This window comes from Lontra canadensis, unplaced genomic scaffold (assembly GCF_010015895.1).
Source record: "Lontra canadensis isolate GAN:19392208 unplaced genomic scaffold, GSC_riverotter_1.0 scaffold7, whole genome shotgun sequence".
Taxonomy (NCBI): domain Eukaryota; kingdom Metazoa; phylum Chordata; class Mammalia; order Carnivora; family Mustelidae; genus Lontra; species Lontra canadensis.
The window spans coordinates 7,432,688-7,460,346 of record NW_022631001.1 but is presented as its reverse complement, the minus strand read 5'-3'; the positions used below and the strand labels follow the sequence as shown (position 1 = coordinate 7,460,346).

The window sequence follows — 27,659 nt, the reverse complement described above, 5'->3', positions numbered from 1 at the left end:
GGGAGCTTTCTACCTGATGGCGGGCGGAGGGGGAGATCAGAGCTACTGACAGAAGCCAATGGACACACACACGTGCACGTAGTTCTCTCACCAGGCACAGAAGGGAGGAGGTAAGTAATTTGGTGGAGACAGTATCGGCTATTCCTGAACAAAAACCCAAGAAGGCAAAAGAGCCTTCAGGCAGCTTGCTAAATAACACAGATGTGAAAAGCTACAGTTCTTGCTAAACTAGCTAAGCCCTGTCCCTCCAGCACACTGGGGTTTACAAGTGCCTTCCTGTGCATGACCTGTTTCATCCCCACGGTAACTATGCACTTGACATGTTACAGTCCTTATTTAACAAGGAGAAGGATCACATGGAGCAGTGAAGCTCATGTCAGCATTTCCTCCCTTGTCCTGGCACTTCTAGGGTCTGTGGCCCTGGGCAAGTAACTCTCAGACTTCCAATTATTCTATCTATAAACCAGGGATAAAAGTACCTGTCATTCAAATATGTTTTGAGCACCTAGTGTATGTCAGGGGATAGAATGGGGATACAGCTAGGAACAAGAGAGGCAGAATGCTGCCTCTGGGTAGTTGATGAGGACATGGGGAGACGGGCAACCAACAGATGAACAGAATCTGGGTCAGATGATGCTATGTGTTGTAGAGAATAGAAAGGGGAGGGGTGGTACAGAGGCAGCACACTGAGAGTAATCCATCAAGGAAGCCTTCCTGAGAAAGTGACTTTGGACCAGAGACTCTAGGAAGTGTGGATGTGATCCGTGCAGATTCTCAGGAAGACATTCCAGACAGGGCAGAGCATGTGCAAAGGCCCGAGGGTAGCTCCCACCCCACCGCCAGCACGTCTGAGAGGCAGCACAGTGGCTGGCAGGGCTGGAGAGGGCAGAAGAGAGTGTGCAGAGGTGAGGCCAGAGAGGGAAGAGGGAGATGGTGAGATGGGGGCTTGGCCAAGAATTAAAAAGAGCACCGCTGGACAACTGGCTGCAGGTTACAGGGCTGAGGCAAGGAGACTCGTGAAGGTGCTTGGGCATCATTCAGGTAAGATGTGGTGGCATGGTCCAGGGAGGGGGCAGATGTGGTGAAAAATGGTCAGACCCTGAGTGCACTCGGAAGGTAGAGTCCACGTGATTTAGCAGCACACTGGAATTGGAGTGTGAAAAAAGAAACAGACTAAAGCCCAAGGATGTGGAAGAATGGAGGGGCTGCTGAGACATGTGGGGACGAGGCCGGAGGGCTGAATGGGGGTATGGGAAGCTGGGACACATCACACTGGAGATCCTAGTGGAGTCAGCGAGCAGGTAGTGGGATGGAGGAGGCTGGCAGGGGTGCGAGCTGGGCTGGGGCAGGAACGTGGAGCTGTCGGCACTGAAAGCCGTGAGGCTGGTGACAGCACAAACAGGGACACAAGCCAGGGACACAGCCCTGGGATAATGTAATGTTGAGATCTGGGAGGACAGCAGAGGAATCGGCAAGACAGACTGAAAACGTGTGAAAGGAGGAAGACCAGGAAGAGTAAGGTGTCCTGGGAAGCAAGTGCAGAAGGTGCTCCAAAATTTGGTTATGAGTAGGTTTTGTGGGAGAGGTGAGGAGGGGGCAGTGATAGGAGTAGTTCCCAGAGGGGAAGGGGCAGAGAGGATGGAAACTGCCAGTAGGCAACTCCTCTCAGGACAGGGCTCGGGGGCCAAGCATGGGACCTCAGGCAAGGTGCTCCATCTTCCCAGGCCTCTGATTTCTCATCTGAGAAATGGGGATAAAAATCCTACCTCATGAACTCATGAGAATAATGCCTGGTACGTTCTTACATACTACAGAAGGTTAGAAGCACCAGCCACACCACTGTCTATTATTAAAAGAGGGTCAGAATTTGGGGCTATGAGGACAAGAGTATTGCTGTATGTGTTAGGTAGTTAAGGCAGTTAAAGAATGTTCGTATCATGGGGGAAGCGCACCAGGACAAGGAAGGAAAAAGAACTGAGGGAAGTAGCCCCAGGGCAGACAGAGCGGGTCTGGGGCCACCAGCATGGTCCCGGGAGCAAGCCTAAGTTCTCACGCGTCTGCCACTGATTGTGCGTCAAACGGGAAAAAGGTCATCACCTTAGGAGGCAGGAAGGTGAAGAGATGTTAGACGTCTGAAGAGTGAGAAGCTATGACACAGTTGTCCCCAAGGGGGACAAAGGGCATGGAGGACTATTGTGAGACCACAGCAGCACATAGCATACCTGCAGCCACAGGTCACAGACCTTAAAGCGAGAAGAGTCTGGGGCGCCTGGGTGACTCAGTTGGTTGAGCAACTGCCTTCAGCTTAAGTCTTGATCCTGGAGTCCCGGGGTCAAGTCCCACATCTGGCCCCCTGCTCAGCAGGGGGTCTGCTTCTCCCTCTGACTTCTCCCCTCTCATGAGTTCTCTCTCTCTCAAATAAATAAATAAAATTAAAAAATAAAATAAAATAAAAGTGTGAAGAGTCAGGGGGCACCAACTGAGAACAGGACAGGATGGAGGACGTGAGGCTGAAGCAGGGCGAGGGTCTTGTCAGGCCCGTGTGACCAAGTGAGAGAAGGACATGGGGGCCGCATGAAATCACAAAAGCAAAGCCCTTGGCATCGGCCCCGGCACCCCAAACCCCATTGCTGCTCAGGGGGCTTACGTGTGTCCTCCCCGCCACACCCGCCTCCCCTCCACCCCCAACACACACATAGCTGAGGTCCTGGGGGCCCTGCAGATGCTCTAATCCATTCCGTCTTTGCAGCTGTGTCCCTCTTTTCTGTTCAAGTGATGTTCATGTTTCTCAGGACAACATGTGACAAGATGAGACCTCTCCTGCTGGCCTCCAGGGAAGAAAAGATGCCCCCATGTGGGCAGGCAGGCCGGTCCCACAGGCTCTTCCCAAGAACCAGCAACAGAAGAGGCTCTTCCAGCCCCGAGACCATGCCCTTCTCACACAGCCCACATAGGCAGCCAGACAGGAGGCAGGGCCTTTGATGGTTCCTGTCATCTCACTGGGGACAGCTCACTGTCCTTCTTTACTGGGGAGTCAGAGAGACATGCACAGTGACCAGCAACTGTGTTCCAGCACAGCAACTTGGTTTAAAACCAGCTGACCTGAAGCAAAGCCAACCACAGAGAGGACAAAACAACAACAACTACTACTACTACTCAAGAGAACAGAAGTAATTTGAAATTCCTGCAAGAGGGTTGAGAACAGGGGCTTTTGAGGTGCAGAGAAAGCAACCTCGTTAACAGCAGTGCACACCACACAGCCTGAGACCGAAGTTCTACAAGTGAACGTGGAGGCTTACGACAAGCAGCCATCTTGTTTCATGTCATTGGAAAAAACGTCCACTGAGATCCACTAATCTCCCAGTCAGTTCGTTGGCTGTGAGCCACAGCTGATAAACACTGGTTTGAGAAGACCTCCCCAACAGTGAGGGCCACTAAACAGGTAAATCACGTTTCCCAGTGGAGTTGTGCCAACACGGGGTCCAGAGGTCAGAGAACCTAAGCTGTGCACTGAAAAATCCTAGTTCAGTTGTGCTCTGGAAGGCACAGCCTGAACGGATGGCAGAAGACTCCTACTTTGGGAGGAGGGAGCTCTCTATCTCTAGGGGATTCCAAGAGAAGAATGGGACTGGATTCAGAAATCAGATGGAAGAGATGGACCTGGGTTCTGCTGCTACAAGTCTTCTCCAACCTTGATGAGTCCCAGGCTGTTGGGAAATGAAAGGCAAGCCACAGGTCACGTCTGCGAGCACTCAGTAAGGCTGCGGCTCCCCGGAGAACGTCACTCCTTAAATAGCAGTTCCGTGTCCAAACCTGTAGGCTCCCCCACTTCATCTGCTGCTCACTTAGGTGCTGGAAGCCAGCAGGCACTAGCAGTCAGCATCGCTAATTTTGCCCTTTGTTAATGACAGTTCAACTCTGTGACAGTGCAAGACTCAGGCAAGGTTGGGGGAAAATTCAAGAAACATGCAGACCAGCCAACTGTATGCACCGTTTCTTTTGGTTTTGTTTTTGTTTTTTTTAAGGCAGCGCTCCGCTGACTTGTGCGTCTCAGACGGCACAAGTCTCAGTCTGCGTCAGACGGCAGACGCAAGTGAACATCGGTCCATGCAGGCCAGGGCTGGGCCAGAGCCTGCGGTGGCTGTCACTGAATGCTGACTGTGTCCCCACGAGGGAGGTTCTACTGCGTCACAGCCTCCCACCTGAGAGGCGGGAACTGACGTCTGGGGCCATTATGTCCCTTGCCCAGGACCACAAAGCAATTAAGTGGTGGGACAGATTCGAACCCCGACAGTCAGGTTCCAGAGCCCTGCTCTTACCCACTAAGCCGTGCCATGTCAAATTCTCCTCCAGGAGGTATACATATTTGTTTCGGGATCTGTTTTTTTTTTCTTTAAGGATTTATTTATTTATTTTACAGAGAAAGAGACAGAGAGGAAGAGAGAGAAAGCAGGAGAAGGGGCAAAGGAAGAGAATACCCAAGCAGTCTCCCACTGAGCACAGAGCCCAACAAAGGGCTTGATCTCATGACCCAGGAGATCAGGAACTAAGCAAAAACCAAGAGTCACTTGACCGAGTGAGCCACTCAGGCACCTCTCAATTGTCTTTAAATGTTATTTCCCCCACATCTTTGTGTAAAGCGTGACCCCAAGGAAGATGGCCCACATGCCCCCCACCCCGGGGCTCTGCCTGCACACTGGCATACTCTGCAGCACCCCAGGAACACAGGACCACCACCTGCCAGGACTCGTCGGCTTGTCCCCTCGCTCCTACGGGCAGGAGTGAGCTAACCAACAGCCCTCAGCGTGCTACAGTCCTCACGATCTGGTAGACGGGAGCTTCATTAACAACCGAGACATCAGAAGTGCTGGTTGTTTGTGGCCTCTTTAAAATGAAAAATTCATCTCGAAGCTAAATTACAGCAAGTTAATTACAGAGCCTGGCTGATGGCAGACAAACTGAGAGAGAGCGAGGTATCGACTGGATTTTCAAGTGCAAACGCCAACCGCCCTCGCATGCGCCCGGGACGGCACGCCACGTCGGGGCCTTCCCCCGGGGAGGAGACCGAGCGAGGGCTCTCACCATCGAGGGAGTCGGCCTCAGATCCATTCATTTATTCAACACACCCCTGATGTGCAGCGAGGCGCGGGGGACCAGCTAATCACACGCAGAGCGGCTCACCCACCCATTCACTCACTCACACACTTCCTGAGCGCCTACCATATGCCGGCACTGATTATATGTGCTGAGTGATGGGCCACCAATACCCCAGATACAAGGCCACGTCCACGTGCCAGGCACGCACGTGGCAGTGGGGGCTGAGCGATGAGCAAGACAAAGCGCGCACTCTGACAGGAGGAGACGGAGGAGAGAAGAAGTGTGTGACAGAGAGTCGGGGACGTGAGGTGACACAGGAGTGTTACAAGGGACCGCGTCTGAGCAGACAGAAGCCTGAAGAGAAAAAGTGCAGCCAGCCTTGAGCACAAGGAGGGGAGGAAGGGGCTGGGCAGGGAATGGGAGGGCAGAGGACTGGAGGCAGGAGCCTATCTGAAAGGTGTGTGGGCGCGGGAGCAGGCAGCAGAGGTCCACGGAGCATGAGCCAGAGACGAGGGGCGAGAAGATCCATCCAGAAAGGACTCTACAAGCCCCCGGCGAATGTCTCAAAGCCTGTTATCTGTGCTCTGCTGCAGGCCCTGCTTGCTGCTGCCCAAATTCAAACACTCTGCAGAAGGGAGTCCGCACGCTAAGCTGCTCTCAAATACTGACACGGTGGCATGTCCGCCTTCCCGGGAGTCTCCAGGAGGGTCAATTTTGGGGGTAGGAGAAGGAGAATGACCCCATCAGACAGCGACCTCGGGCTGCTGAAGTGCAGTCTGTCACTAACAAAGCAATCAATATTTGGTCTTTAGTTTAAATGCCACCTTTTCTTGCTGTACCTTAAGCTGTTTTGCCAAACTGAACAGTCAATGGGGATGGTCCGGGCAAAGGCCACAGGACCAGAGGCTTTTGAGTGCCGAGGATGAGGCTGACTGATTTGCCAGCGGCCTGTCTGCAGACCCCACGAGGTTTCCGCGGCTGGCAAAGTGCCTGCCTCCGTTCCTTGGTTCCTCAGTCTCCGGACAGGACAATTTCACTTAATCCCAGCTCCGATCTTAGTCCTTTAGCTACAAAGCCTGCAGCAGCTCCCAGGGTCAACAAAGCACAGTGTAGATTTGGCCTGGCCTGGGTGCTGAGCCTAAGCCTGTCCCCAACATTACACAGAGCAGTCACACTCCTGTCCCTCTGAATGTAGAAGCAGAACAGGCCAACACGTGCCCAGTCCCAGGGCTCTTCGTCTTGGCCTGCTTCATGTAATGTACTTGCTGCTGAGAAAACATCCTCGATCCCCTCATCAAAATCAGTTGCCTTTTGCCTACTCTTAAGCCTTTAAAATGGCCCTTCCTGGGGCGCCTGGGTGGCAGTCAGCTGAACATCCAGTTCTTGGTTTCAGCTCAGGTGTGATCTCAGCACCCCTGCATGGGGCTCTCTACTCAGTATGGAGTCTGCCTGAGACTCTCTCCCCCTCTGCCCCTCCCCTGTGTGCTTGTGCGCTCGCTCGCACTCTCTCTCTGAAATAAATAAATCTTCAATAAATAAATATATAAAGTGGCCCTTCTTTCACTCTGCCTCTTCAAAGAGTTAGTAATTCTCTGTCTACCTCCCCTCTCCCACCAGAGGTTTACTAACTGAATTTGCTGAATGACAGAAGCCTGCTCCTCTTACTCATGGTACGAGGTCAGAGGTTTGACGTTTTCCAGGACACATGCCTTCTCCCCTATTCCTGTATCACATTCTCCCCCAAGTACTACCAGTACCTCATGCTAGACATCTCTCAAACGTCTCCCTACTCCTCCATCCCCACTACCACCAGGTCAGGCCCTCACCTTTGCTCGTGAAGAGTTCCACAACAGCCTCCTAACTTGAGTTTCTGCTTGCTTGAGACCTAAAGAGTGCAAACGTTTCTAAATCCTTCTAAGATCACTGCCTGTGGCTGTGGGCAAAGGACACTACGACTTGCCCATCCCCACATGCAGGAGAGGTGTGCGTCCTCTTTGGCAAAGACATACAGAGGACTCACTCATTTATTTATTTTTAAATATTTTACTTATTTGTCAGAGAGAGAGAAAGAGAGAGCACATGGCGGGGTACAGGGGAGAGGAAGAAGCAGGCTCCCCACTGAGCAGGGAGCCCCACATAGAGCTCGACTCCGGGATGCCAAGATTATGACCTGAGCCAAAGGCAGATGGCTTAACCCACAGAGCCCCCCAGCCGCCCCTGACAGACTCATTTAAACCTCATATAGCTTTTAAACTCTCATTGTGGGAAACTCGTGAGCCAAAACACATTCCCGGCATAAATATGCATTATTTGATATGTTATGGTTAACCGCCAACCAAATCGTGCTAGACTAACAGTGAGAAAGCTAAGCTAACAGTAATCGATAATTCAACATCTAGATTCTGAGAAATTACAAATTACCACGAATTCAAGATGGCCTTGCTACAGTACGGTTACAGCGCCGTCTCCAACATCGACAGAACGGTTACAGCGCCGTCTCCAATATCGACAGGAATGGTTACAGCACCGTCTCCAACATCTACAGGAAGTCAAACAGCCTGTAGGTCTGCACTTCATAGGAGCCTCAAACACACCACTTCCAAGCATGGCAAGGCAGCCAAGCCCCAACGGAACAGGAATGGAGTCATTCATAAACTCCAGCAGGGTAGTAATTTAACACCAACTGCAGTTCAGTGACTTCTAAAATGTCTCTGGGACTCTTGGTAGACAGCCTATGGATGTACCTTAAACTTGGAAGTCTGGCGTTTTGAGTCCCGTGCCCACGAAACCTAATGAGAGGCCCTGTGTGTCTAAATTGGTCATTGCCATTAAGAAGTCTTGAAAAGAGGCCAAGCCTGAAGAATCCCTGCTGCAAAAAAACAAATCTGACCCAGGAACCCCCCCGCATAGAATCCCATGAGGACACTCCATGACATGATCGGGCCCCAAGCCCACCGGTCAGTCCCCAGCCCATGCCTTCACTTGCAGCGGCAGCAACCACCCCACATAGCTCTCAGGGTGTGCCACACCCTTGCTGACCTCCCAGGCCTCCGTCCATGGAGCTATCTGAAATGCCCTTTTCCACCTCTTTTCTCCTAGTCACTCCTCCCCTGCTTGGCAAACTCCTCCTTTGGGACCATTTGAACCTTGAACCGAAAGCCCAAGAAGAATGGAGAGTGTCACTCAGCTGAGCCAGATTTCCCTGCTCAAGTGTTCGTGTGTGTGGTGCCACAGACACACAAGAGGAAAGCTCAAGGTTAAGGTGAGGAGCACAAGTGGGCTTCAGGGTAGGAGAAATGGGTTTAAAAAGGAAAGTTGTGCACTAATATTTAGTGTGTTTCTTTTTTTCCCCTGTAGAATGTCAGTCTTGTCTTGTACTGACCTGGAACCAAAGCTTCAGTCACGATTTCTGGAGCTAAAGGCTATGCGTGTTCTTACACTGAAATATCTGGAAGGGAGGCTACTTGGAGAGCAGCAGGGGTATTAACATTTTAGCAGATTACTTATTGGTTAATTGCTTATTAAAGTTCCACACAAAATAGTGGTCCCCCTCTGTGTCCTATGAGTTGATTTCTGGGGTTTAGAAGAACAAATCCTCCCCGTCATACCATTTTCCAGAACGGGACATCCATTCTAAGTACACCTTTACCAGTCTGACAGTGATTTTACTATCCTTGTAAAATCAAAGTCATTGCAGCCTGCCAAGGAAGTCAAGAGTGAAAGGTTAAAGTGTTTCAGAAGCCACTTGAACATGACGTCAAGAGTGCTGTGAGACCTCTAGCCAGGTCTGGAGTCCAGGCCATGCAGTCCTCTCCGTGGGCCATGCTGATTCATCCAAGCACAGAAAGAGGTCACGGACAGGTGTGGGCGAGGAGTGAAATGACATGACAAGTGTTTTAAAGGTCACCCTGAGTCCAAAGTGATGAGCAGAATGGGAGGAGGGGGTGGTGGAAATAGGGCAAGAAGCTCAAAAGCCTTTGCAGGAACCCAGCAGCTACTGGTGTCACTGGACTTGGGGGATGGATATGGGAGGGCAGCAGATGAATTCAAGATCTACTTTAGGAGCATTGCAAGGACCGGGGGATCTGGAGGAAGACAAAGGTGAGTGTTTAAGAGATGACTTCCCAGTTTCTGGCTGGAAAAGTGAGTTAAGAGCTGCACACCCTAATGAGATGGAGGGAAGGGAGATATGCAAAGGGGCTGTGGTAGAAAGAGACCAAGAGATAAAAACTGGACCCTGTGACTGTGAAGCACCTGTGAGACATTCAAGTTTGCTAGCTACCATGATAGGTATAAAATGTCCTATAAAGCACAGAGAAGTCATGTGGAATGACAAATGCCTCACCAGTGACCCTTCCCACCTTCCTCCTGGGGTGCCTGGATGTCCTGCCACTGGTCCACCTCAAGGTGGGGGCACCATAGAAGGAGCTTATGGGGACAGACTCAGCCGACCACGCACAGGCTGCTTCAATGACGACCCTCAGTAGTGATGCGGATACCAGCTTTGGGGCCAGGAAGGCAGTCATTTTAGCAATAAAATGATATTTGCATCATGGCACAGTGGGAAATATGGAGCCCAACATTTTCTCCAGTTACAAGTATCATCATAGGTTTGTTGATTTCTTGATATTGATGTTTTTAAGGAGTCCTAGCAGAAGGGCCTGAGTACCTAGTCCTGGGCCCTGACGATCAGACCCCTGGGAGCAGCAGCCTGCACAGGGGATTCCAAGTAGGACTGTCTCCAGGGGAAATGCCAATCTAAGGTGGCATCAGATGCAGGGGAAGGTCTCTCTCCCTCACCAGAAGACCAGAGAAGACAGCCTATTTTAGGAAAACAATGACTCAGAGAAATCACACCCTGCTCTTAAGTTAATATGCCTCCTTCTGGACTAGAACCTGGTTTCCTACCATGATGGGTCTACTTCCAATTCCCCATCAAAGGACAAATCAAAATGCCATTTAACAATCTGCTTTCTAATTAAAATGTGAGCCATTTTTTAGAAATCACATTTAACTACACAATTCCACATGGCAATAAAGCACTGTGCTCTGAGGCCTTGATTAATAGAAGCATTTGCAGTTATTTAAAGGAGAAGGGAGAGAAAAACCATCATTAGAAACAGCTAGATTAAACCCCCGTTAGTGTCTTTCAGTTTACTCATAGAGTAAGACAGCACAGTATTAATGGAAACTAATTAAATTTCCTGCATTTAAATAAGCCCTAACAAAAAGAAAACTTAGAGGATTGACTGGAGGGTCCTGGAAGGAAGAGAACTACTTTGTCAAGAAAGCTGGGGTGGGGGGGTAACACCATGGTCAGGCTGCATCCCCCTTCTTTTTTTTAGAAAAGGTTTTATTTATTCATTTGACAGAGAGAGAGAGCATGAGAGAGCGTAAGAGCACAAGCAGGGGGAGTGGAGGGCAGAAGGAGGAGGATGCTCCCTGCAGGGCAAGGAACCTGACAAGGGACTCGATCCCAGGACCCTGGGATCATGACCTGAGCCAAAGACAGATGCTTAACCAGTGGAGCCACCCAGGCGTCCCCAAACTGCATCTCTTAACAGAAGGTTAAGGTCAAGGGTCCTCTCTCCAGAGGGAACACAGGGGGTGGGTAGGAGACAGGGCCCCAGGTTTTGTGATGGCAGCAGTGGCTTCCAAGGGGAAGGACCAAAATGGTGCGGCAGGGAGAAAAGCTGAACTCCATTCACATTGGTCCCATGACCTCATGGAAAACATCTAACTGCTCTGAGCCCGACTGCCCATCTCCTGGGACTGTCAGGTGAACGCAAGCTGGGGGGGTGTGCAGAAGCACCCTGTAATGCAAAGGTAAGAGACAACTACTGGTTACAGGGAGGTAGGAAGGGTTAAGACAAGGACTCTCAGTCAATGGGGACCCACAAAACTGGGAAGATCGATAAGAAACTTCTTTGAGACATTTAGCAGTGCAGTACACAGCTTGAGAAAAGGAACCTGAGCACTCATTCATTTAAAGCAAAAGGGTTTGGAGCAGGGAGGTAGTGAAGATGCCGCTGTCTGTTGACTGGAGCGGCTCAGAAGATCATGCAGATGGACGGAGGAGGGGGTCTGCTGACCAGCAGACAGGAGGGCCCCCAATCACAGCATGACCAAAACCCCACTTCCGGCAACCTCCTTTCAACACCGGCCAGGGAGAGGCCACGCTCCCAGTCACTGCTGTTCTGATTTGCCTGTCACCTCCCTTCCCTTTCAGTTGCTGGGCTATTGCTCTTAACATGGGCCCATATTGCCCCCAAAAAATAAAAGTCAGATAGAAAAGCCTTCCTATTTGCTCTGTTCCACCAACAGCCCCAAAACAAAGGACATCTAGAGATCAGCAATTTCTGATGAATGCTCGAAAAACAGAATTGATTTGAGAACGATAGTGGTAGAAGGACAAAGTGGGCCCTCCAGCAGCTGACTGTCTAGTGGGGAAGCCTGATACCCTGTTCACCCAATACATGTATGTTTAGGGAGCATGTCCAGGCACATTCAGATACGCCCTCAAGGAGCTTATAACAGACAAGGTGCAAACAGGCTACTACGATCAAGTGTGGAAATACCAAGAACGTGGTGGGGGAAGGCTCACAGAGAAGGAGCATTGGCAGAAGAGCGGCCAGGGGTGGGGGGCACGAACAGTCATGTCAAGCTCATTACGATACATGTCAGTAAGAAGGAGATAGTATGACAGGGGTTCCAAAGCAGGAAAAGTCACTACCGGCCAGGAGGAAATAAAAAGAATGGATTTCCAGGATGTCTGGGTGGCTCAGTCAGTGAAACATCCGACTCTTAATTTCGGCTCAGGTCATGGTCTTAAGTGAGGGGTGGGCAAGGCGAGGTAGGGAGAGACGGGTGGGGGGCTACGTGACCAGGCTCTCGGCAATCCCAGATGTGGAGAAATGTTATAGGCAAGATACTAACCAGAGAGAAGGGAACATTAACAAATCCGCCTTGTTTGTTCTAAATATACAGGAGATGTTTCCCTAATATTTACAAATCCACCTTTGTTTGTCTTAAAAGTCACAGACAAAATATTTACCAAGTTCCCTGGTCAATTTTCTAGAAAAGACTCACCATATAAGCCCTCAGTGGCCACCCGCTCCGGACCCCTGTCACTCTTAGAGAGCTCCTTTCCCTTCCTTTCTGTTCTCATCTTCACTTAATCAACTTTCACTTCACTTCACCGTTTTGCCTACAAGATTCACCTCTCGAGTCCATAAGACAAGAAGCCTCAGCAGTCTCAGTGGTCCTGAGATGGAGCCAAGCCCCGGGTCTGGCTCCACACTCAGCGGGGAGCCTACCTAAAGTGCTCTCTCACCCGGTCTCTGCCCCCCAACCCCTCGCGCTGTCTAAATAAATTAAATCTTTAAAAAATACGTACATAAAAGGCTTGATTTCCAGGGAAGTAAAGACCTTCTGGGATCAAGAGGAACCTGGCCAGGCCAAGAGGAGAGGAAAGAGCACACACAGGACTGGGCATGTTTGAGGAATGCCGGGAACAGTAATCTTGCCCCAAACACTGGCTTCCCTGATAAGGGAATTTTAGTAGGTACAAATTCACTTCCATTTACCTTTTCTTCAACTTTAAGAACTGCAGTTTCAGTACTTCCAGCAAACTGACTTCTAGTAAAGGTAACTTGAGCTATTCCTGTTGAGAAATCAGAAAAAGAGGTGTAATAGGTTTTGGGGAACTACCCCTCCACAGACCCCTTGTTTTGGGACACTCCCCGCAGTCCGCGCTGAGCAGGCAGGCCCATGGCTTCCCTCCCCAAACTGATTAGCTTGGAGATGGATGCTGCCTCCCTCCCCCATTTGAGGATGAAGATGTGTAAATGTAGGCAAGCAGCGGTGGGTCCTTATTCAGAGAAAGACACACACACACACACATATACACACACACAGGGGGTGTGTGTGTATGTGAGCTGACCATGCACTGTGCAGGCCCTGAATTAAGGGGCCTTCCTGCTCTAGCTCCCCATAGGCTCTGTGGTTGGGTCATACCACGGAGACTGAAGTCAAGAGCAAGCCAGGACCTTCACCCTTGACAGGATGACTTGCCTGCTGCTGGCTATCAGAAGCAAAGGCTTTACAAGATTCCCCTGGCTTCTGGGCCTTCTAAGCAGCCCCGTGCTCCAGGGGCTTTCACTCAGCAAGTCACAGAACATCCCCAGGACACCAGCTGACCTGCAGGACAGGCTAAAGGGCAGTGCTCCAGTCCGCTCACTCCAGACCTGGGTCTCCAGACCTGGCCCCCCTGTCTCTGCACTCTGACCAGGAAAGCCACCTGTGCTCTAAGCTCAGTCCTACCACCTCCTCTCTGGGCCTCAGTCTCCTCATACATAAAATAAGGGTGGGAGACTAGACCACTGGTACTCAAGTCACCCACCGAACTCTTCACTGCTGGTTCGTGAGAAGATAAGCACAGAAATTAAGAGAAGCTGAGAAGCTGTTATAGCATGTAAGGCTGTCACACAGCCCAACATGCGATCAGCGGAACAGTCTCGTTGAACGAAGCATAGTAAGTCTCCTGCAGCTGCCATAACAAGTTATCGCAAGCTAGATGGCAGAAAACAACACCAATCTATCCCCTCACAGTTCTCGGGTCCAGAAGGCTGAAATCATACTGTAGGCAAGGGCCACGATCCCTGCAGGGGCTCTGGAGAAGGTGCACCTTGCCTTTTCCAGCTATCAGCACTCCTTTGCTTGTGGCCACATCTCTCTTCTGCTTCACTGCCTTCTCTGTGCACGTGACATCGCCCTCTTCCCCTCTCTTCTAACGACACTTGGGATGGCACTGAAGGCCCACCTGGATAATTCAAGATGATCTCCTCTCAAAATCCTTATCTTAATTGCATCTAAAATCACACCTTCTCTAAACAGGGCAACACTATTGGGAAACATCTTTGGGGTGACCACTGAGCCCACAATAACTGATACGGGTATTGCCCAATTTGTGTGCGACCAGTTGTACCGGTTCGCACTGTACATCCATATCAGAGCACGACCGGGGGGAAAAAGACCATCAGCCCTGTCTTTCATGCAGCTAGGACCCCTGCTTTTCCTCTGCACCAGTGGAGCCTGGACTGGACAGGATCAGAGTGCAATTAGCACCCCCAGGAAAGGAAAGGTTAACAGGTAAGGAACAGGTGCAAACTCTCCCTCTGCCCTTCCCAAGCTGGTCTCCCACCATCTTTGGCAGCCAGTAGAGGAGCTGTCCCTTCCTTACCCCATCCTTCTGTGCCTCAAGCAGTTTTAGTTAAAAAGTAGTTAAATTGAAAAAAGAAAAGTAGTTAAATTGATCTGTTTTCTGTTCAAGTGTTTAAAACAGTTTTCAATGTTCAGAGTTTTCAACAGATAAGCTGGAGAACAGAAATAAAACTGATTTACTAAAATGCTTGTACACGTAGCACTGTCTAGGCACTCATATGTCCTCTCCCCAACACCCCTCCCTGGTAAACGCAAAAACACTCCGGCTTCATAACAAAATGGAGAAAGCACTTGACCTCTTGACAAAGCAAGGATATCACTTCATTTGAAGTTTTCTTGTCTCGTGAGACTACTCTTTGCTAAAGGAACCACTACATTGAGTCGCTTTGCTATGTAATATGTCAATCTTAAAAGGGCAGATGATGTTAAAAGTAGCTGAGAATGTTTAAAATGATAACACTCGATGCAGGTATGGCCACAGTAAAATGGGCACTCTCATCATTCAGCTACTAGTAGGAGTTATATAACAGGCACAATCTTTCTGGAAAGCAATTTGACAAATTCTTATTAAATGGCTTAACTCACACATACCCTTTGACACTATAATTCCATTTTCAGAACTTTATATTAGAGAATGAATCAGAAGGGGGGACAAAACTTAATGCTCAAAGCTATCTGCAGCAGTATTATACATGAGATAAAAAAAACTGGAATAAACTTAATAGCCCACAAAAGGAAGTGATGCAATGTAATAAATTATGTACATTCACAATTACGGTTTTATGCAGCCACTAAAATAACATTTTACAAAGAATTTCTCATGAAAATAATTGCAATAATAACAGCTAATCCTTACAAGGGCCAGGCACTATACTAAACTCAGTATTCCCATGTTACAGAGCAGAAAATGGAGGGAGCAAGAATTAAGACACTTGCCCAAAGTCATCCTGCTAGTAGGAGACAGCACAGGGGTTTGAGCCCATGCAGTCTGGCTCCAAAAGTCTACTCTTAAGTCCTATGGCTTATGGGGCTAAAAACTGGCCCCAAAGACATTATGACCCAACCCTGGGACCTGTCCGTGTTACTTTATACAGAAAAGGGGTCTCTACAGATGTGATTAGGATGTCTTAAGCATCTTAAGAGTGCTTAGGTGGTACAGTCGGCCAAGCTTCCGACTCTTGGTCTTGGTTCTAGTCGTGAGCTCAGGGAGGCGAGTTCCAACACCACATGGGGCTCTGGGCCTAGCGCAGAGACCGCTTAAGACTCTCTTCCCCTTCCCCCTGCATGTACACATGCTCTCTCAAATAAATAAATAAAACTGAAACAAAACAAAACTTAAAAATAAAAAAGATAAGCACCTTAAGGTGAACAGATATCCTTGATTATCTGGGTGGACCCTAGAGGCCTACCTCTAGAGGCAGAGATTACACACACGCGCACACACACACATGTGTGCGCGCACTCATGAGAACAAAGACAGACATGGGAGAGATGAGGCCACATCTCAAGGAATGCCAGCAGCCCCTGGAAACTGAGTGGAAAAAGCAATGGCTTCTCCCCAGAGCCTCCAGAGGCGTCACAGCCCTTCCTCTACCTTGATTCCAACTCACGGCCTCCAGAATGGGAAAAGAATTGGTTTCTGTTGTTTTAAGCCTCCCCATGTGTGGGAATCTGTTACAGCAGCCCCCAGAAACTAACACAAACTCCTACGGTGCATAGCTCTCAATGCAAGAGAAAATACTCTTATGTGAAATAGGAAAAGTAGAAATTGAAATTTAAACACAATGATCTTAATTATGCGTACACAAATGCATGCAAATACAACAAAATGGTTTGCAGTGATTATCTCTGAGTACTAGAATTATGGGTAATTTTCAGCATTATACATTTTGATATGTTTCCAAGTTTCTACAATTAGTGCGTATTACAAAGGGAAGAAAATTATTTTTTTAAAAAATTAGCCAAATCATGATATTCCTGCAACTCTAACTCAATCACAAAAATTAGAAATCAAGAGGGCCCAAACTCCCTGAGAATAAGACTTCTTAATTCAGTCTCAGAGCAACACCTGAAAAATCAGGCATCCAGATGCACGCTGTTCTCAAAGTGACTCCACTCAACCCTCGGCCTTTCTAAAGCCTATTAATTTTCAGACTCTGGCAGGAACATGAAGTAGCTAAAAAAGTTTCAGGCTTTGAAACAAAAGGATAATTGAAGCTGGTAAATGTTTTCCTGTTTGTCTATCCATATGAGGGGGTGCGGGGAGAGGGGCCGTGGGAGATTTCTGCATACTCCCGGAGCTCATCCGGCCCAAAGTGGTTTGGGCCACATGCCAAGAACCAAAAGCACTGGTTAATAAACATGAAAATGTTTGATTTCTCTGTAGGTGACTTCACAGACTGAAACATCAAATTAAACACTAGGTTAATCTTCTTAGCGAAGTCCTGACTCCAAGGCTATTCCAATACAAAATCCTCCTGCTGTCATCTGTACACACCCGCAGAAGACCAAAGGCCAATTTTACCATATTGACATCATGTCCTTTGGTGAAATATATTCATGTAAAGAATGTATTAACATTCCCCACCCCCCGCCATATACAGGTGCTACCAGATCAAAATAGAAGGTAGGATGTGTTGTGTTTTGTTTTGAGTGGAAGAGAAGGGAAGGTCACTGGTCCTCTCCAGAACGCGCGAGGTAGATCAATGGGGCACGAAAAGCACGTAATTAGGTTTTATTTAGCCCACCCTGTAGAGTGCAGCAAGTTCAGGCACTGGGCTGATTGGAGACCACCATGTGGAGTCTGTCCTTTAGCCTCAGATTTTTCAGAGTACGCTTTTTCATTCTTTGCTCAGCCAAGCGATATAGACACGCACCTACTATGTGCCAGGCACTAAGTCGAAGTTGGCTCACATTCTGAAAGATCTTATCTCTGCCACACCACCCTCGCAGATGAAATGACTGGGCAAACAGCCACATCTTAATGATCTTCATCAGTTGTTTGGATCATAAAGATAAAGGCAGTGGCAAAGTGTTGGGAGGAATACCTAAACAGACCACACAGAGCTTTGAAAATGGGAAAAACAGAAAGCAGATGGTTTAGCACTGTGTACCTTCCTACATACCGCTTGTAATTTTTGGGTGATCACTTGATGCACACTTGAATCTCCCACTTGACTATCTACTCTACACAAATGGTTTATTAGCATTTTCTACAAATCCTTTTTTTTTTTTTTTTTTTTTGCTTGTACTGCATGCCTAAATCTACTAGCACCTAACCTTAGGAGGGACTCATAAAATAGCTCAGATATAAATCCATGCATGAACGAACACATGTAATGTTTCCTCATCTGTAAAAGTAGAAAAGCCAGGCTACACAATTATTTCCCAAGGGAAATCCCAAGAACCCTAATTCTATGAGATATGCCAAGAAGAGGAGATTCCCATGCTATTCAACTTTGGAAATACCACATCCTATAGCCTCCCATCCCCCTTCAGGAGTCACAATGCACATTATATGATGAAGGATCTGGGAAATCCTTCCATTCAAAACCTGCTGACCATCCTCAAATCCAGTTAAGCACAGACGCCCCTGCTGCTTAACACTTACTGACATCACGGAGAACAACTGTCGTAAGGAAATTCTGAAAAATGCTAACTCAAACTCTTCATTGACTCAAAAAACCTGTATGAAGCCCTTGCAATAATGATATGGTGATGATGAAAAGAGCCAACACTAACAAGTTAGCATTCAATAGGCAGATTGCTTCCGGGCTACTGCCACCAAGATAAGTATGAAACCTGGTTCACAGTCTACAGTCCACTGGAAGACTTGAGAACACATGATCAGTAAAAGCAGTATATATAAAAACCCGTGTGTGTGTGTGTGTGTGTGTGTGTACACATTTGCACACAAAGATGGAGAGCTGGTGAGGACAAGTGATCCCAGCAGATTTAAAGCAAGGCAGTCCGGTGAGTGCGGATGAATGAAGACAACATAGTTTTCAAAGTATGTTCCCAGACCCTCTCGGTGGCTGCTGCAAGGTCAAAGCTACCTTCACCCGTGTTGGCACTGGCCAGACTCTGCAAAAGCAATGCTGGGTAACATTGCTGGTGCCTTCGCGGCAATCCAGGAGTGGCATGTGACTCTATTAGTCGCCCCTGTATTCCCCACGGCCACATACTCACCATTAAAAAAAAAAAAAAGGTCAATTTCACCTAAAAACATCCTTGATGAAGCAATAAGAAAGTATTCATCTTTTAAATATCCCAGCTGAAGAAACCGGAAGCTCTCAGAAAGCACTTCCGGGGCCAGGCGAAGCGCGTGGGCTGTGGGGAGGAGCACCTGTGTGACGAGGCTGCGAGCTGGATCAGCTGCTCTTCAAGCGCTACCATTTCCACTTGAAAGGATGGCAGAAAAACTGCGGGTTATTCAGACTCGGGTATTTTTTTTTTTTTTAAAGATTTTATTTATTTATTTGACAGACAGAGATCACAAGTAGGCAGAGAAACAGTCAGAGAGAGGAGGAAGCAGGCTCCCTGCTGAGCAGAGAGCCCGATGCGGGGCTCGATCCCAGGATTCTGGGATCATGACCTGAGCCGAAGGCAGAGGCTTTAACCCACTGAGCCACCCAGGCGCCACCTGGACTCGGGTATTTTTTTGTAGAAATGTAGAAATTTTCTCAAAAGTGAATAAAGGAAGCTGGTGATGTCAAGAAAAACTGATTATATCTGTTGTTTAAAAAAAAAAAAAAGTGTGAGCTTTCAAGCAAAAACTAAAATTGCGGAAAAACTTGCATCAGCCATGGTGAGCTGTGGGTCCTCCCCATACTTGGACTTTCCAGACGACAGTGGTATAGTACCCTTAACAAAAGTGCTGTTTTCCAAATGGCTCACGTGTGATGTTTCAAAATGCATGGAAGAGCTTTCCAAAGTGCAAGGTGGACCAACATATTTTAATGGAACAAAGTATGAAAAGTCCACTCACAGGGTTTCAGATTCTCGGCTACAACAAACCTTTAGAAAACTACCACTTGGGAGTGCCTGGGTGGCTCAGTGGGTTAAGGGTCTGCCAGTGGCTTGGGTCATGATCTCACCGTCCTGGGATGGAGCCCCCCTCCACTGGGGAGCCTGCTTCACCCTCTCCCTTCCCTGCTCCCCCTGCTTGTGCTTTCTCTCTCCCTCTATCAAATAAAAAAAAAATCTCAAAAAAAAAAAAAAACTACCACTTGTCAAGCTCTGTTGTAGTTTCAAAGACTACCCACAATTAACTGAAAAGGTTATTAAAATACTCCTCCCTTCCCCAACTACATATCTGGGTGAGGCTGCATTATATTCTTAACAGTTCAACCAACGCAACATATTGCAACAGAATGAATGAATGCAGAAGCGTTTATGAGAATCCATCTGCAGTGAACTCAGACATCAAAGATCTGGACAAATGTGAAACCAAGTCATTCTTCGATTAAATGTTTTCCTCTTAGAAACTGTTATTTTTCGATAGAAATGTTATGTTATCATGTAATGGGTTTATTATTGCTATAGGTAAACTAATAAGTATTTTTAAACTTTTCCCATTTCAATTTCAAATACAGTAAAGATTGCTAAATATAATCTACCTTATTGAAAGTTCTTTGGGGAACTCATTAATTTTTAATAATTTTTAAAGACAAAGGCACCTGGGAGGCTCATTTGGTTAAGGGTCTGCCTTCGGCTCTGGTCATGATCCAAGGGTCCTGGGATCGAGCCCCATATTGGGACCCCTGCTCAGTGGAGAGTCTGCTTCTTCCTTTCCCTCTGCGCTCGCTCTCTCTCTCTCTCTCTCTCTCTCTCACTCTTCCTCTCAAGTAAATAAAATCTTAAAAAAAAAAAAAAAAGAATTTGTAAAGACACTCTGAAAAAAAAGTTTGAGAACTACTGGTCTCATGTAGGGGAAGCAGGGAGGCATGGCAGGGGCGGTGCGGGTGAAGAGGTGGCAGGGAAGGATATGGAGGGTGTCCCGCACAGCGATGATGTGTTCCAAACTGATCTTACAAGAGCCAGTGAACAGTGCCAAACCCCCAACATGATCTGGACAGATCTGCCCTTCAGAAAGAGCAGGGACACCATAAAGGGGCCCTCTACTCCATGAACACACAATTCCAAAACCAAGTCAGTCTGATGGGAGGTCAAACCATAGCACACTGAAGGTCCACAATGACAATCTCAAAAACAAAAGACAAGTTCTGTAAGCGAGTAGGAACAGAAAAAAATATCAAAATTTAATGATGGAGAGGAAAGAAGCGGAGTCTTACAAAACAGACTTGCAACCAGTGGAATTCTGCAGAATGAGGGAAATCATCAGTAACAACGTGCAAGGCTCTAAACATCTAAAGATGCCAAAATCAAGATGCATTTCAGGCAAGTTTAGAAAATAAAAATAAAGAAGCCAGCAAAGAGCAATAAACTGCAGCAGTAAAGAGGGGGAAATGAATGCAGCCCAGAGAAGACAAACAGAAGCGTTTAGACATAAAAAGAAGTAGGCAAGAGGGGAAACCAGCTCCTATTTCTGGAGTGTGCACTCCACCAGTGGGGGGCTGGGGTGCAGGAGGCACCTTCAGAGCAAAGCAGGGCCCTGCAGCGCCCACCATAGGGATGGGGAGGCTGGCCTGGACAACCAGGCATCTTGAGCAAGTAGCTCACCCAAGAAAACCTGGGGGACACCAATCCAGAGCAGAGACCATAGAAAACAGAACACAACTAGACCAAGTTGCTCTCAAGGAGCTAAGATGAGGACAGTGTCCTACACAGAACTCCAACTAGAAGATCTGGGCAAGTTTCTTGAACTCAGGGGACCTCCGTTTCCTCTTTTGCAAAATGAGGGGTCTGCCACCTACTTCCCAAAGTGGGGGAGAGGAGAAGCAACACATCACAGATGCTGTGAAAGCACACATCTGACATATGGTAGATACTCACTCAGCAGAAGTTGTAATTATTAACACTGTGGTTATGATATGAGGGCCAAAGGGGAATGCAGGCCTGCCATTACACTCAGCTCGGCCACAAAGTCCCCGAGGTCAAATATCAAGGTTTTAAAAAATCGCCAGTATATAAACACAGAGAAAGAATCTGAATGGCTTTGGCCCAGGCTGCACTCACTCAACAGACCTGGGTTGGGCCTGATACCACTGGGCCCGCAGGGTCTCTCCAGTAACAGAGGAACAATGTCAAACATAAGGAGATCCAAGTAAGAAGGGAGGGGAAAACAAAAACAAAAACAAAAACCCACCATCCAGAACAGCCAGCACTGCTATGTCATGTACCTTTCACAGTTTCTCTCCCCTGACCACCAGGATCAGCCCGGTTGGAGGTGGGCATGCTGTCATGACCCGCATTTTATGAACCAGGGAGCCATCCCATGGCTGGATTGCAAAGAAAGGTGTAGCCAAGGCTTCTAGCTCTTGACCTGGGGGTCTAGAACTTTCACAAGACGACAATGCCCATCCCCCACAGGGGTTGGAGGGCCTGCCCCACAGATATGAGCCAGCAGCTCTTCATTCAGTTAGAACTGAACATTGGGAATCCACTAGATTAAAAGGTAATCTAATGGCACCTGGGTGGCTCAGTCAGTTAAGTTCAGATCATGATCCCAGCATCCTGGGATCAAGCCCTGCACTGAGGCTCACTGCTCAGCAGGGAGCCTGCTTCTCCCTCTGCCTGCCACTCTACTTGTGCTCACTCACTCTCTCTCTCAAATAAATAAAATCTTGGAAAGCAGGAAGGAAGGAAGGAAAGAAAGAAAGAAAAGATGGAAGGAAGAGAAAGAAAGAAATGCTTTCTAGAAAGGGTAGATAGGAGAAAGAGAATAAGGAATTTTATATATATATATATACATATACCTATATATATATATAATATATATAATATATATATATAATATATATATATGTATATATGTATATATTATGTACTTATTTGACAGAGATCACAAATAGGCAGAGAGGCAGGCGGGGGGGTGGGGGGACGTGGGCGGGGGTGGGGGCGAAGCAGGCTTCCAGCTGAGCAGAGAGCCCAATGCGGCACTCAATCCCAGGACCCTGAGATCATGACCTGAGCCTAAGGCAGAAGCTTTAACCCACTGAGCCACCCAGGTGCCCCGAGAATAAGGAATATTTTGATAGATACAGTCAATGCAGCAAAAAATGAGAGGCCTGGATTTCTCTACCATCCATAGCTAAAAGAATACCCAGGAAGCATCCACCAACTGACATGCCAGATCCTGCCCTCGGGACGGGGGAAGTGAGTCAGTCCTAGGTGACCCTGCGCCAAGAGAGACACCTAGCAAACAAGGAACTGTTTCTTTATGAACACAGGAAGTGCAGTGAACTTGCCATCCAGGGTGCCAGGGGGCCGGTCATGAAGGGCCTGACTGAGTCCGAGAGATCAGGGGAGCACATAGAGAAACCCCAAGGGGTCTCATATCCCACGAGACAGAAAGAGCTATAAGGCTCAAAAGGCCAGCAGGGATGAGGCCACACAGGCCCTGTGGGGACACAGACTGTATCTCTCCTAAGAGCATGTAACCCGGCTAGAGAGAAGCATCAACCAATTTGCATCATAAAAAGTTATTTATTGTGCCTGCAGCTCAGAGTGAAAGTACAGATGTTTGTCAAACAGAAACTTTCCAACTTCTTTTTTATCATAACTTACAGAATAAGACACTTTACTCTGCAACCCAGGGGCACACGTGCGCGTGCACGCACACATACACACATGCACGCGGGCTATACAAGGCAGGCCAGTCTGAGCTAGAGCCCTGACGTTCTCCGCCACCCTCTGCCAGTTTCTCAAATTCCCTGAGACTGTTTCCTTATCTGAAAAACAGGAATAATAATAATGATGCCAGCGGCATAGATTGTTGTGGGAGATAAACTAGTCAATATACGTAAAATTCTTAGCAACTTTCGTCATCTTCTTCTGTACACCTATTATATTATGCATGTCTCACAAAATAAAACTCAACCTTACTACATGCACTCCACTCTAATGGTTTCCGTTCTTCTTCCTTCCTTTCTCTTTTTCCTCCTTCCTTCCTTTCTTTTCCTCTTTTTCTTTTTTCTTTCTTCCTCTTTCTTTTCCCTCCCTTCCTTCCTTCCTTCCTTCCTTCCTTCCTTCCTTTCTTTCTATCTTTCCCTTTACTTCTTTCTTTATTTCAAGGCTGGTAAAGACCTCTAAATCACTTTCAAAACACAGTAACCAGTAACTGGAGTCATGAGCCCCAGTCAGAGTTGGTGGCTGGGGCTGGAGTGGTGGAAATCCAGGAGGAGACAGAACCAAGGAGATTTGGCGACTAATCAGACAGAGGGGTGAGACACAGGGAGGTGGCACAGGGGCTCTCAGGCCTCGGGGTTGATGATGATGGCATTTTTGAGACAGGGAAGCCTGGGGGCAGGGAGTGGGGGGTGGGGGTTGTGCAGGTATAAGTATCTGGAGGACAGGAAGAGATCAGACTCATGAGTCTAGATGTTCTCTTTCCATGTAGACTTTTTTGTGCCTGGAGGAGGATTTGGGTGTGGGTGACCAAAGGAACCTTCACTGAAACACTTCACAAAGCAGGAGCCCATGCCAAGAAATTTCACTTCAGGACTACAGATGCTGATAAAGAAGGCATTTCTGCAGACTGTGCTCAGAAAGGTAGGCAGGCTTCATGATCCAAGCATAACAGCCAGCGGTGGACAGAGGACTTGGGAGACTTGGGGTTCCTGCCAAATGTCTTTCCTTATCTGACCAACATAAAACACTAATCACATTTAATTAGTGTCCATCTGCCCATCTGTTTTCTCTACTAAGCGAGCCATCTCGCGGCAGGGACCACCCCGTCTCATCAATCTTTCTCCTCCCCAGGCCTCCCTGGCACACTGCTCTGCCTGCTGCCTGTAGTAGGTGTTCAGCAAACATCTGCTGAATGAACACCCATGGTTCCATAGGATAAAATTCTCAAGAAGGCAAAGCAAACGGGGTGGGGGTGGGGGGCAGGAAGACTCTGCTAGGAGAATTCTGATCACGAAAGGGTGTAGGCCAACAAAAAGCCAACTGTTCACAGAGAAAATGAGTCTTCAAGAAAATGTTAAACTCTGGAATGTGCTATGGCATGGATCTTCGTCATCATGACCAAAAACAGAGAACCAGGTCTGGGATTGAATCACGAAGACAAAGGACAAAGAAAATGGAAAAGGAGACATCGTGTGTATGTATCATTTGGACTCTTCCAAAGATCACCCAAAATGTTTAGTTCTTTACGTCACTTCTCTTGCTTCTTCTTTCCATCAGCTCTAGACCTTCTGGCGATGCCTCCCTGTTTCCAATCTTCCACAGCCCAACACCTTGCATGCTACCTGTTTTTTTTTCTACATGTTCATGATTTCTTCCCCCAAGAGACACAAACGGTGGTACAGACATTCTGATCCACCACACCCATGCCCCTGGCACAGATGAGCAACCCAGCAGTGGTTGATAAATTGATTTTTATACTGATTATTTGATTTTGTCATTAAATGCCAAAATCAGATTCGTATTTTCTAGTCCCACCCCCTTCGGTTGCCATTCTTACTAAAACTATCATTTTTAATAGTAACAGCTGCATTTACTCAGCACCTACCACATACAAGACACGGTCGAACACTTTAAATACATCATCTCCTATAATTCTCAATCTGCAGGGTTGGGATTATATTCCCATTCTACAGATGACAAGACTGAGGCTCAAAGACAAAAACATAGGCTAGTAAGTGTCAACATGGGGATTCAAACCCGAGGCTATTTAACTTCAAAGCCAGGTAGATGGGTAATCATTCTAGAATTTCAGCACAGGTTTCTCTAGCATGGACGTGCAGGAACAAGCCATCTGATACACAGTCCATGCTCAGCGCTCATCAAAACATAATTAGAACTCACCTCAGAGAAAGCTTTCTTTAGGCTTGAAAAGGCCCTAACTTAACAAGACTCATTCACTTACTGCCTACGAATAGCTAAGTCAGGTCAAGGTTGTTTTAATTCTGTGATTTAAAAAAAGGAACATTTGGGCACCTGGGTGATGAAGTCAGTTGAGTGTCTGACACTTGGTTTCAGCCCGGGTCATGATCTCAGGGTCGTGAGGTTAAGCCCCGTGCTGGGCGTGGAGTCTGCTCAAGATTCTCTCTTTCCTTCCACCTCTGCCCTCCACCCCCACTAGTGCTCACGCTGTCTCAAATAAATAAATAAATCTTTAAAAAAAAAAAATGGAACAGGCTATCGGCATTTACATTTCTAAAAGAATGTTTAGGTTAAATGAAGAAACAGCATTCAGAACAATCAACTCCTTGGTGTCAAATAGTTAAAAAAAAATCCACAAAGCTTGTCACAGTCTTCCTGCCCATGTTATGACCACCCCCCAAAAGATTTCACAGATGTGTTACTTCATCTGAACATTCCAGTAAGTGTTACTCTTGTTACCATCGTACATGAGAAAAAAGCTGAGCTAAGCAAAGTTCAGTGGCTGCTGAGGACCACAATTCTATTATGTGGGACCACTGGTTGTAACCAACTAAGCACAGCACCTCCCATGAGCCCCGGCAAAAGAGAAACTTCACCACAGGAAGGGCGGTTGGGCAGCTGTGGGCTCCCAGATGAACACAGACCCTCTCTCCGCTTCTCTCTGCCTACGGCTTCCTCCTACCCCCTGGCAGGCCAGCTTTCCCCTCCAGACAGGAAACCAGGGCCACGAGCGTTCCAGAACCCCATTCTAGCCTCATCACCTCAGAGGGGAACGGCCCTTGGGCCTCCAGTTCCAAACTTCTGGGACATGGGCTTGAAAAGGCCCTAACTTATCAAGACCCATTTACTTGCTACCTACAAATAGCTAAGTCAGGTCAAGGCCTCTCTGCCATCCTAGCCCTCCACCAGGGGGGTGGGTACAATGGGAGAGATGGCAGCTTCTCCAAAGACATCTCTCCATTAAATCCTCTCCCTTCTCCATAGTCTGACTCCCAGCCCCCAATATCTTTGATCTGGCTGAGGGGTCCCAGAGTGCTAAACCCAGTTCTATGGTTTTTCTTTGTATTTGCCACAGAGGATGCCTTGTATTCACTTTGGATAGGATACCCCTGTCTTGGGGGTTCTGTGGAAAAGCCCCATTTTAACATCCCATGACATGGCTGCAATTACTGTCTTGGGCATCTCTGAGACCCCGGCTTCGAAATAAATTCTGCCCTTTAAAAAAAAAAAAATTCCAAGAGAGCCTGACTGGCCTAGTCAGGTCGGTCAACGGTCCACCAACAGCACAGGAGACCAACCAGGAAGGACACTCGGCAGGCCCCAAGGTGGAGAGAGGTGAAGCAGTTCTCCACGAGGGGTGGGGAGGGGTGGGCACAGGAGGGAGAGGTGCCGCTTCCAAAAGAAGAGAGTTAAACAGATTAAATATTAAAACTAATTCGAAATCCTGTACACACGCTGCTAATAAGCTACTTCTACCAGGGCTGACAGTATTTGGCTACTAAACTGTAAAGTGACAACAGAAAAGAACACTACATAACAAAGTGCTAATTGTGTAGTAAAGATGTTTAGTGCAAACAGATTTAGAGAGAGATCAACGTACCCATTTCCATCGAGTAATAGCCTAAAATTCAAGCTCTCCATGCCACAGTTTCATGCTAGGAGAGCTGAAAACTGTATTTCTTCATTGGTGAAAGACTGGCTCCCCCACCCCGTCCCCCTAGTTCCCTCTGCCCCTTACAGCTGAGTGATGAGAGCCTCTCCTTAGGTCCGGGTATCCTTGCCCCTCTGCGCTGCTGGAAGGTTCATCCGGGCCCAGGTGATGAGTAAAGTCCCTTCTTCTAAGGAAAAAAGCAGGACTCAGAAACACAAACCCTGGCTTATGAAGATATGCCCAGTGGCCCGGTGCTCTGCGGAGACTGGAGGCGGGCACAGCGAGTGCTCACGTCTGAGGAAGCAGGGGCGGGAAGAGAAGTGGGCAGGGGGTACTTCCCCAGTTGGGGCTGGCCAGGTGCTCTTCCAAGTGCTTCACAAACACTCCTTGTTTCAGCTGGTGGAGGTGAACCTTCACCAACTTCGCAAGGGCTATGGGGATTCCTAAAAGGAATCCGGGAAATGGGATTTTTAACCCTCCTTTGCTCAAAAATCGAACTGAAACCTAGGTGGCTTGAGTCAACTCTCATTTCTCTGCTTCCAGCATTTTCCGCCTCTCCCTGAGTCCACGTCATTCTCTCCTTCCACAGAAACTGCTCTTCAGGCCCCAAGTCTGACGTTAGTTAAATTAATGAAGAGTTCCTATCTATTAAGAGCTGACTGTGTGCCAAGCACTTTCT

General features: G+C 47.8%; 1 protein-coding gene across 2 annotated transcripts in view; it reads right to left on the bottom strand.

Moving 5' to 3' along the window:
• SMCO4 (single-pass membrane protein with coiled-coil domains 4) overlaps positions 1 to 27,239 on the bottom strand; it is a 34,610-nt gene extending 7,371 nt beyond the window's left edge. The window contains exons 1-2 of one of the 2 annotated variants that reach the window (XM_032852815.1): positions 27,068 to 27,239; positions 12,684 to 12,760 (exon numbers count right to left, since the gene is read on the bottom strand). Coding sequence is in view for 1 of the 2 variants with exons in the window: in XM_032852813.1 (XP_032708704.1) it covers positions 12,684 to 12,760; positions 26,930 to 26,939 (87 nt within the window). In the remaining variant the exon portion in view is untranslated. Of the gene's footprint in view, positions 1 to 12,683; positions 12,761 to 26,929; positions 27,020 to 27,067 lie in introns of those variants that run through there. The other variant, XM_032852813.1, reaches the window with a different exon arrangement.
• Between the last annotated feature and the right edge of the window lie 420 nt (positions 27,240 to 27,659).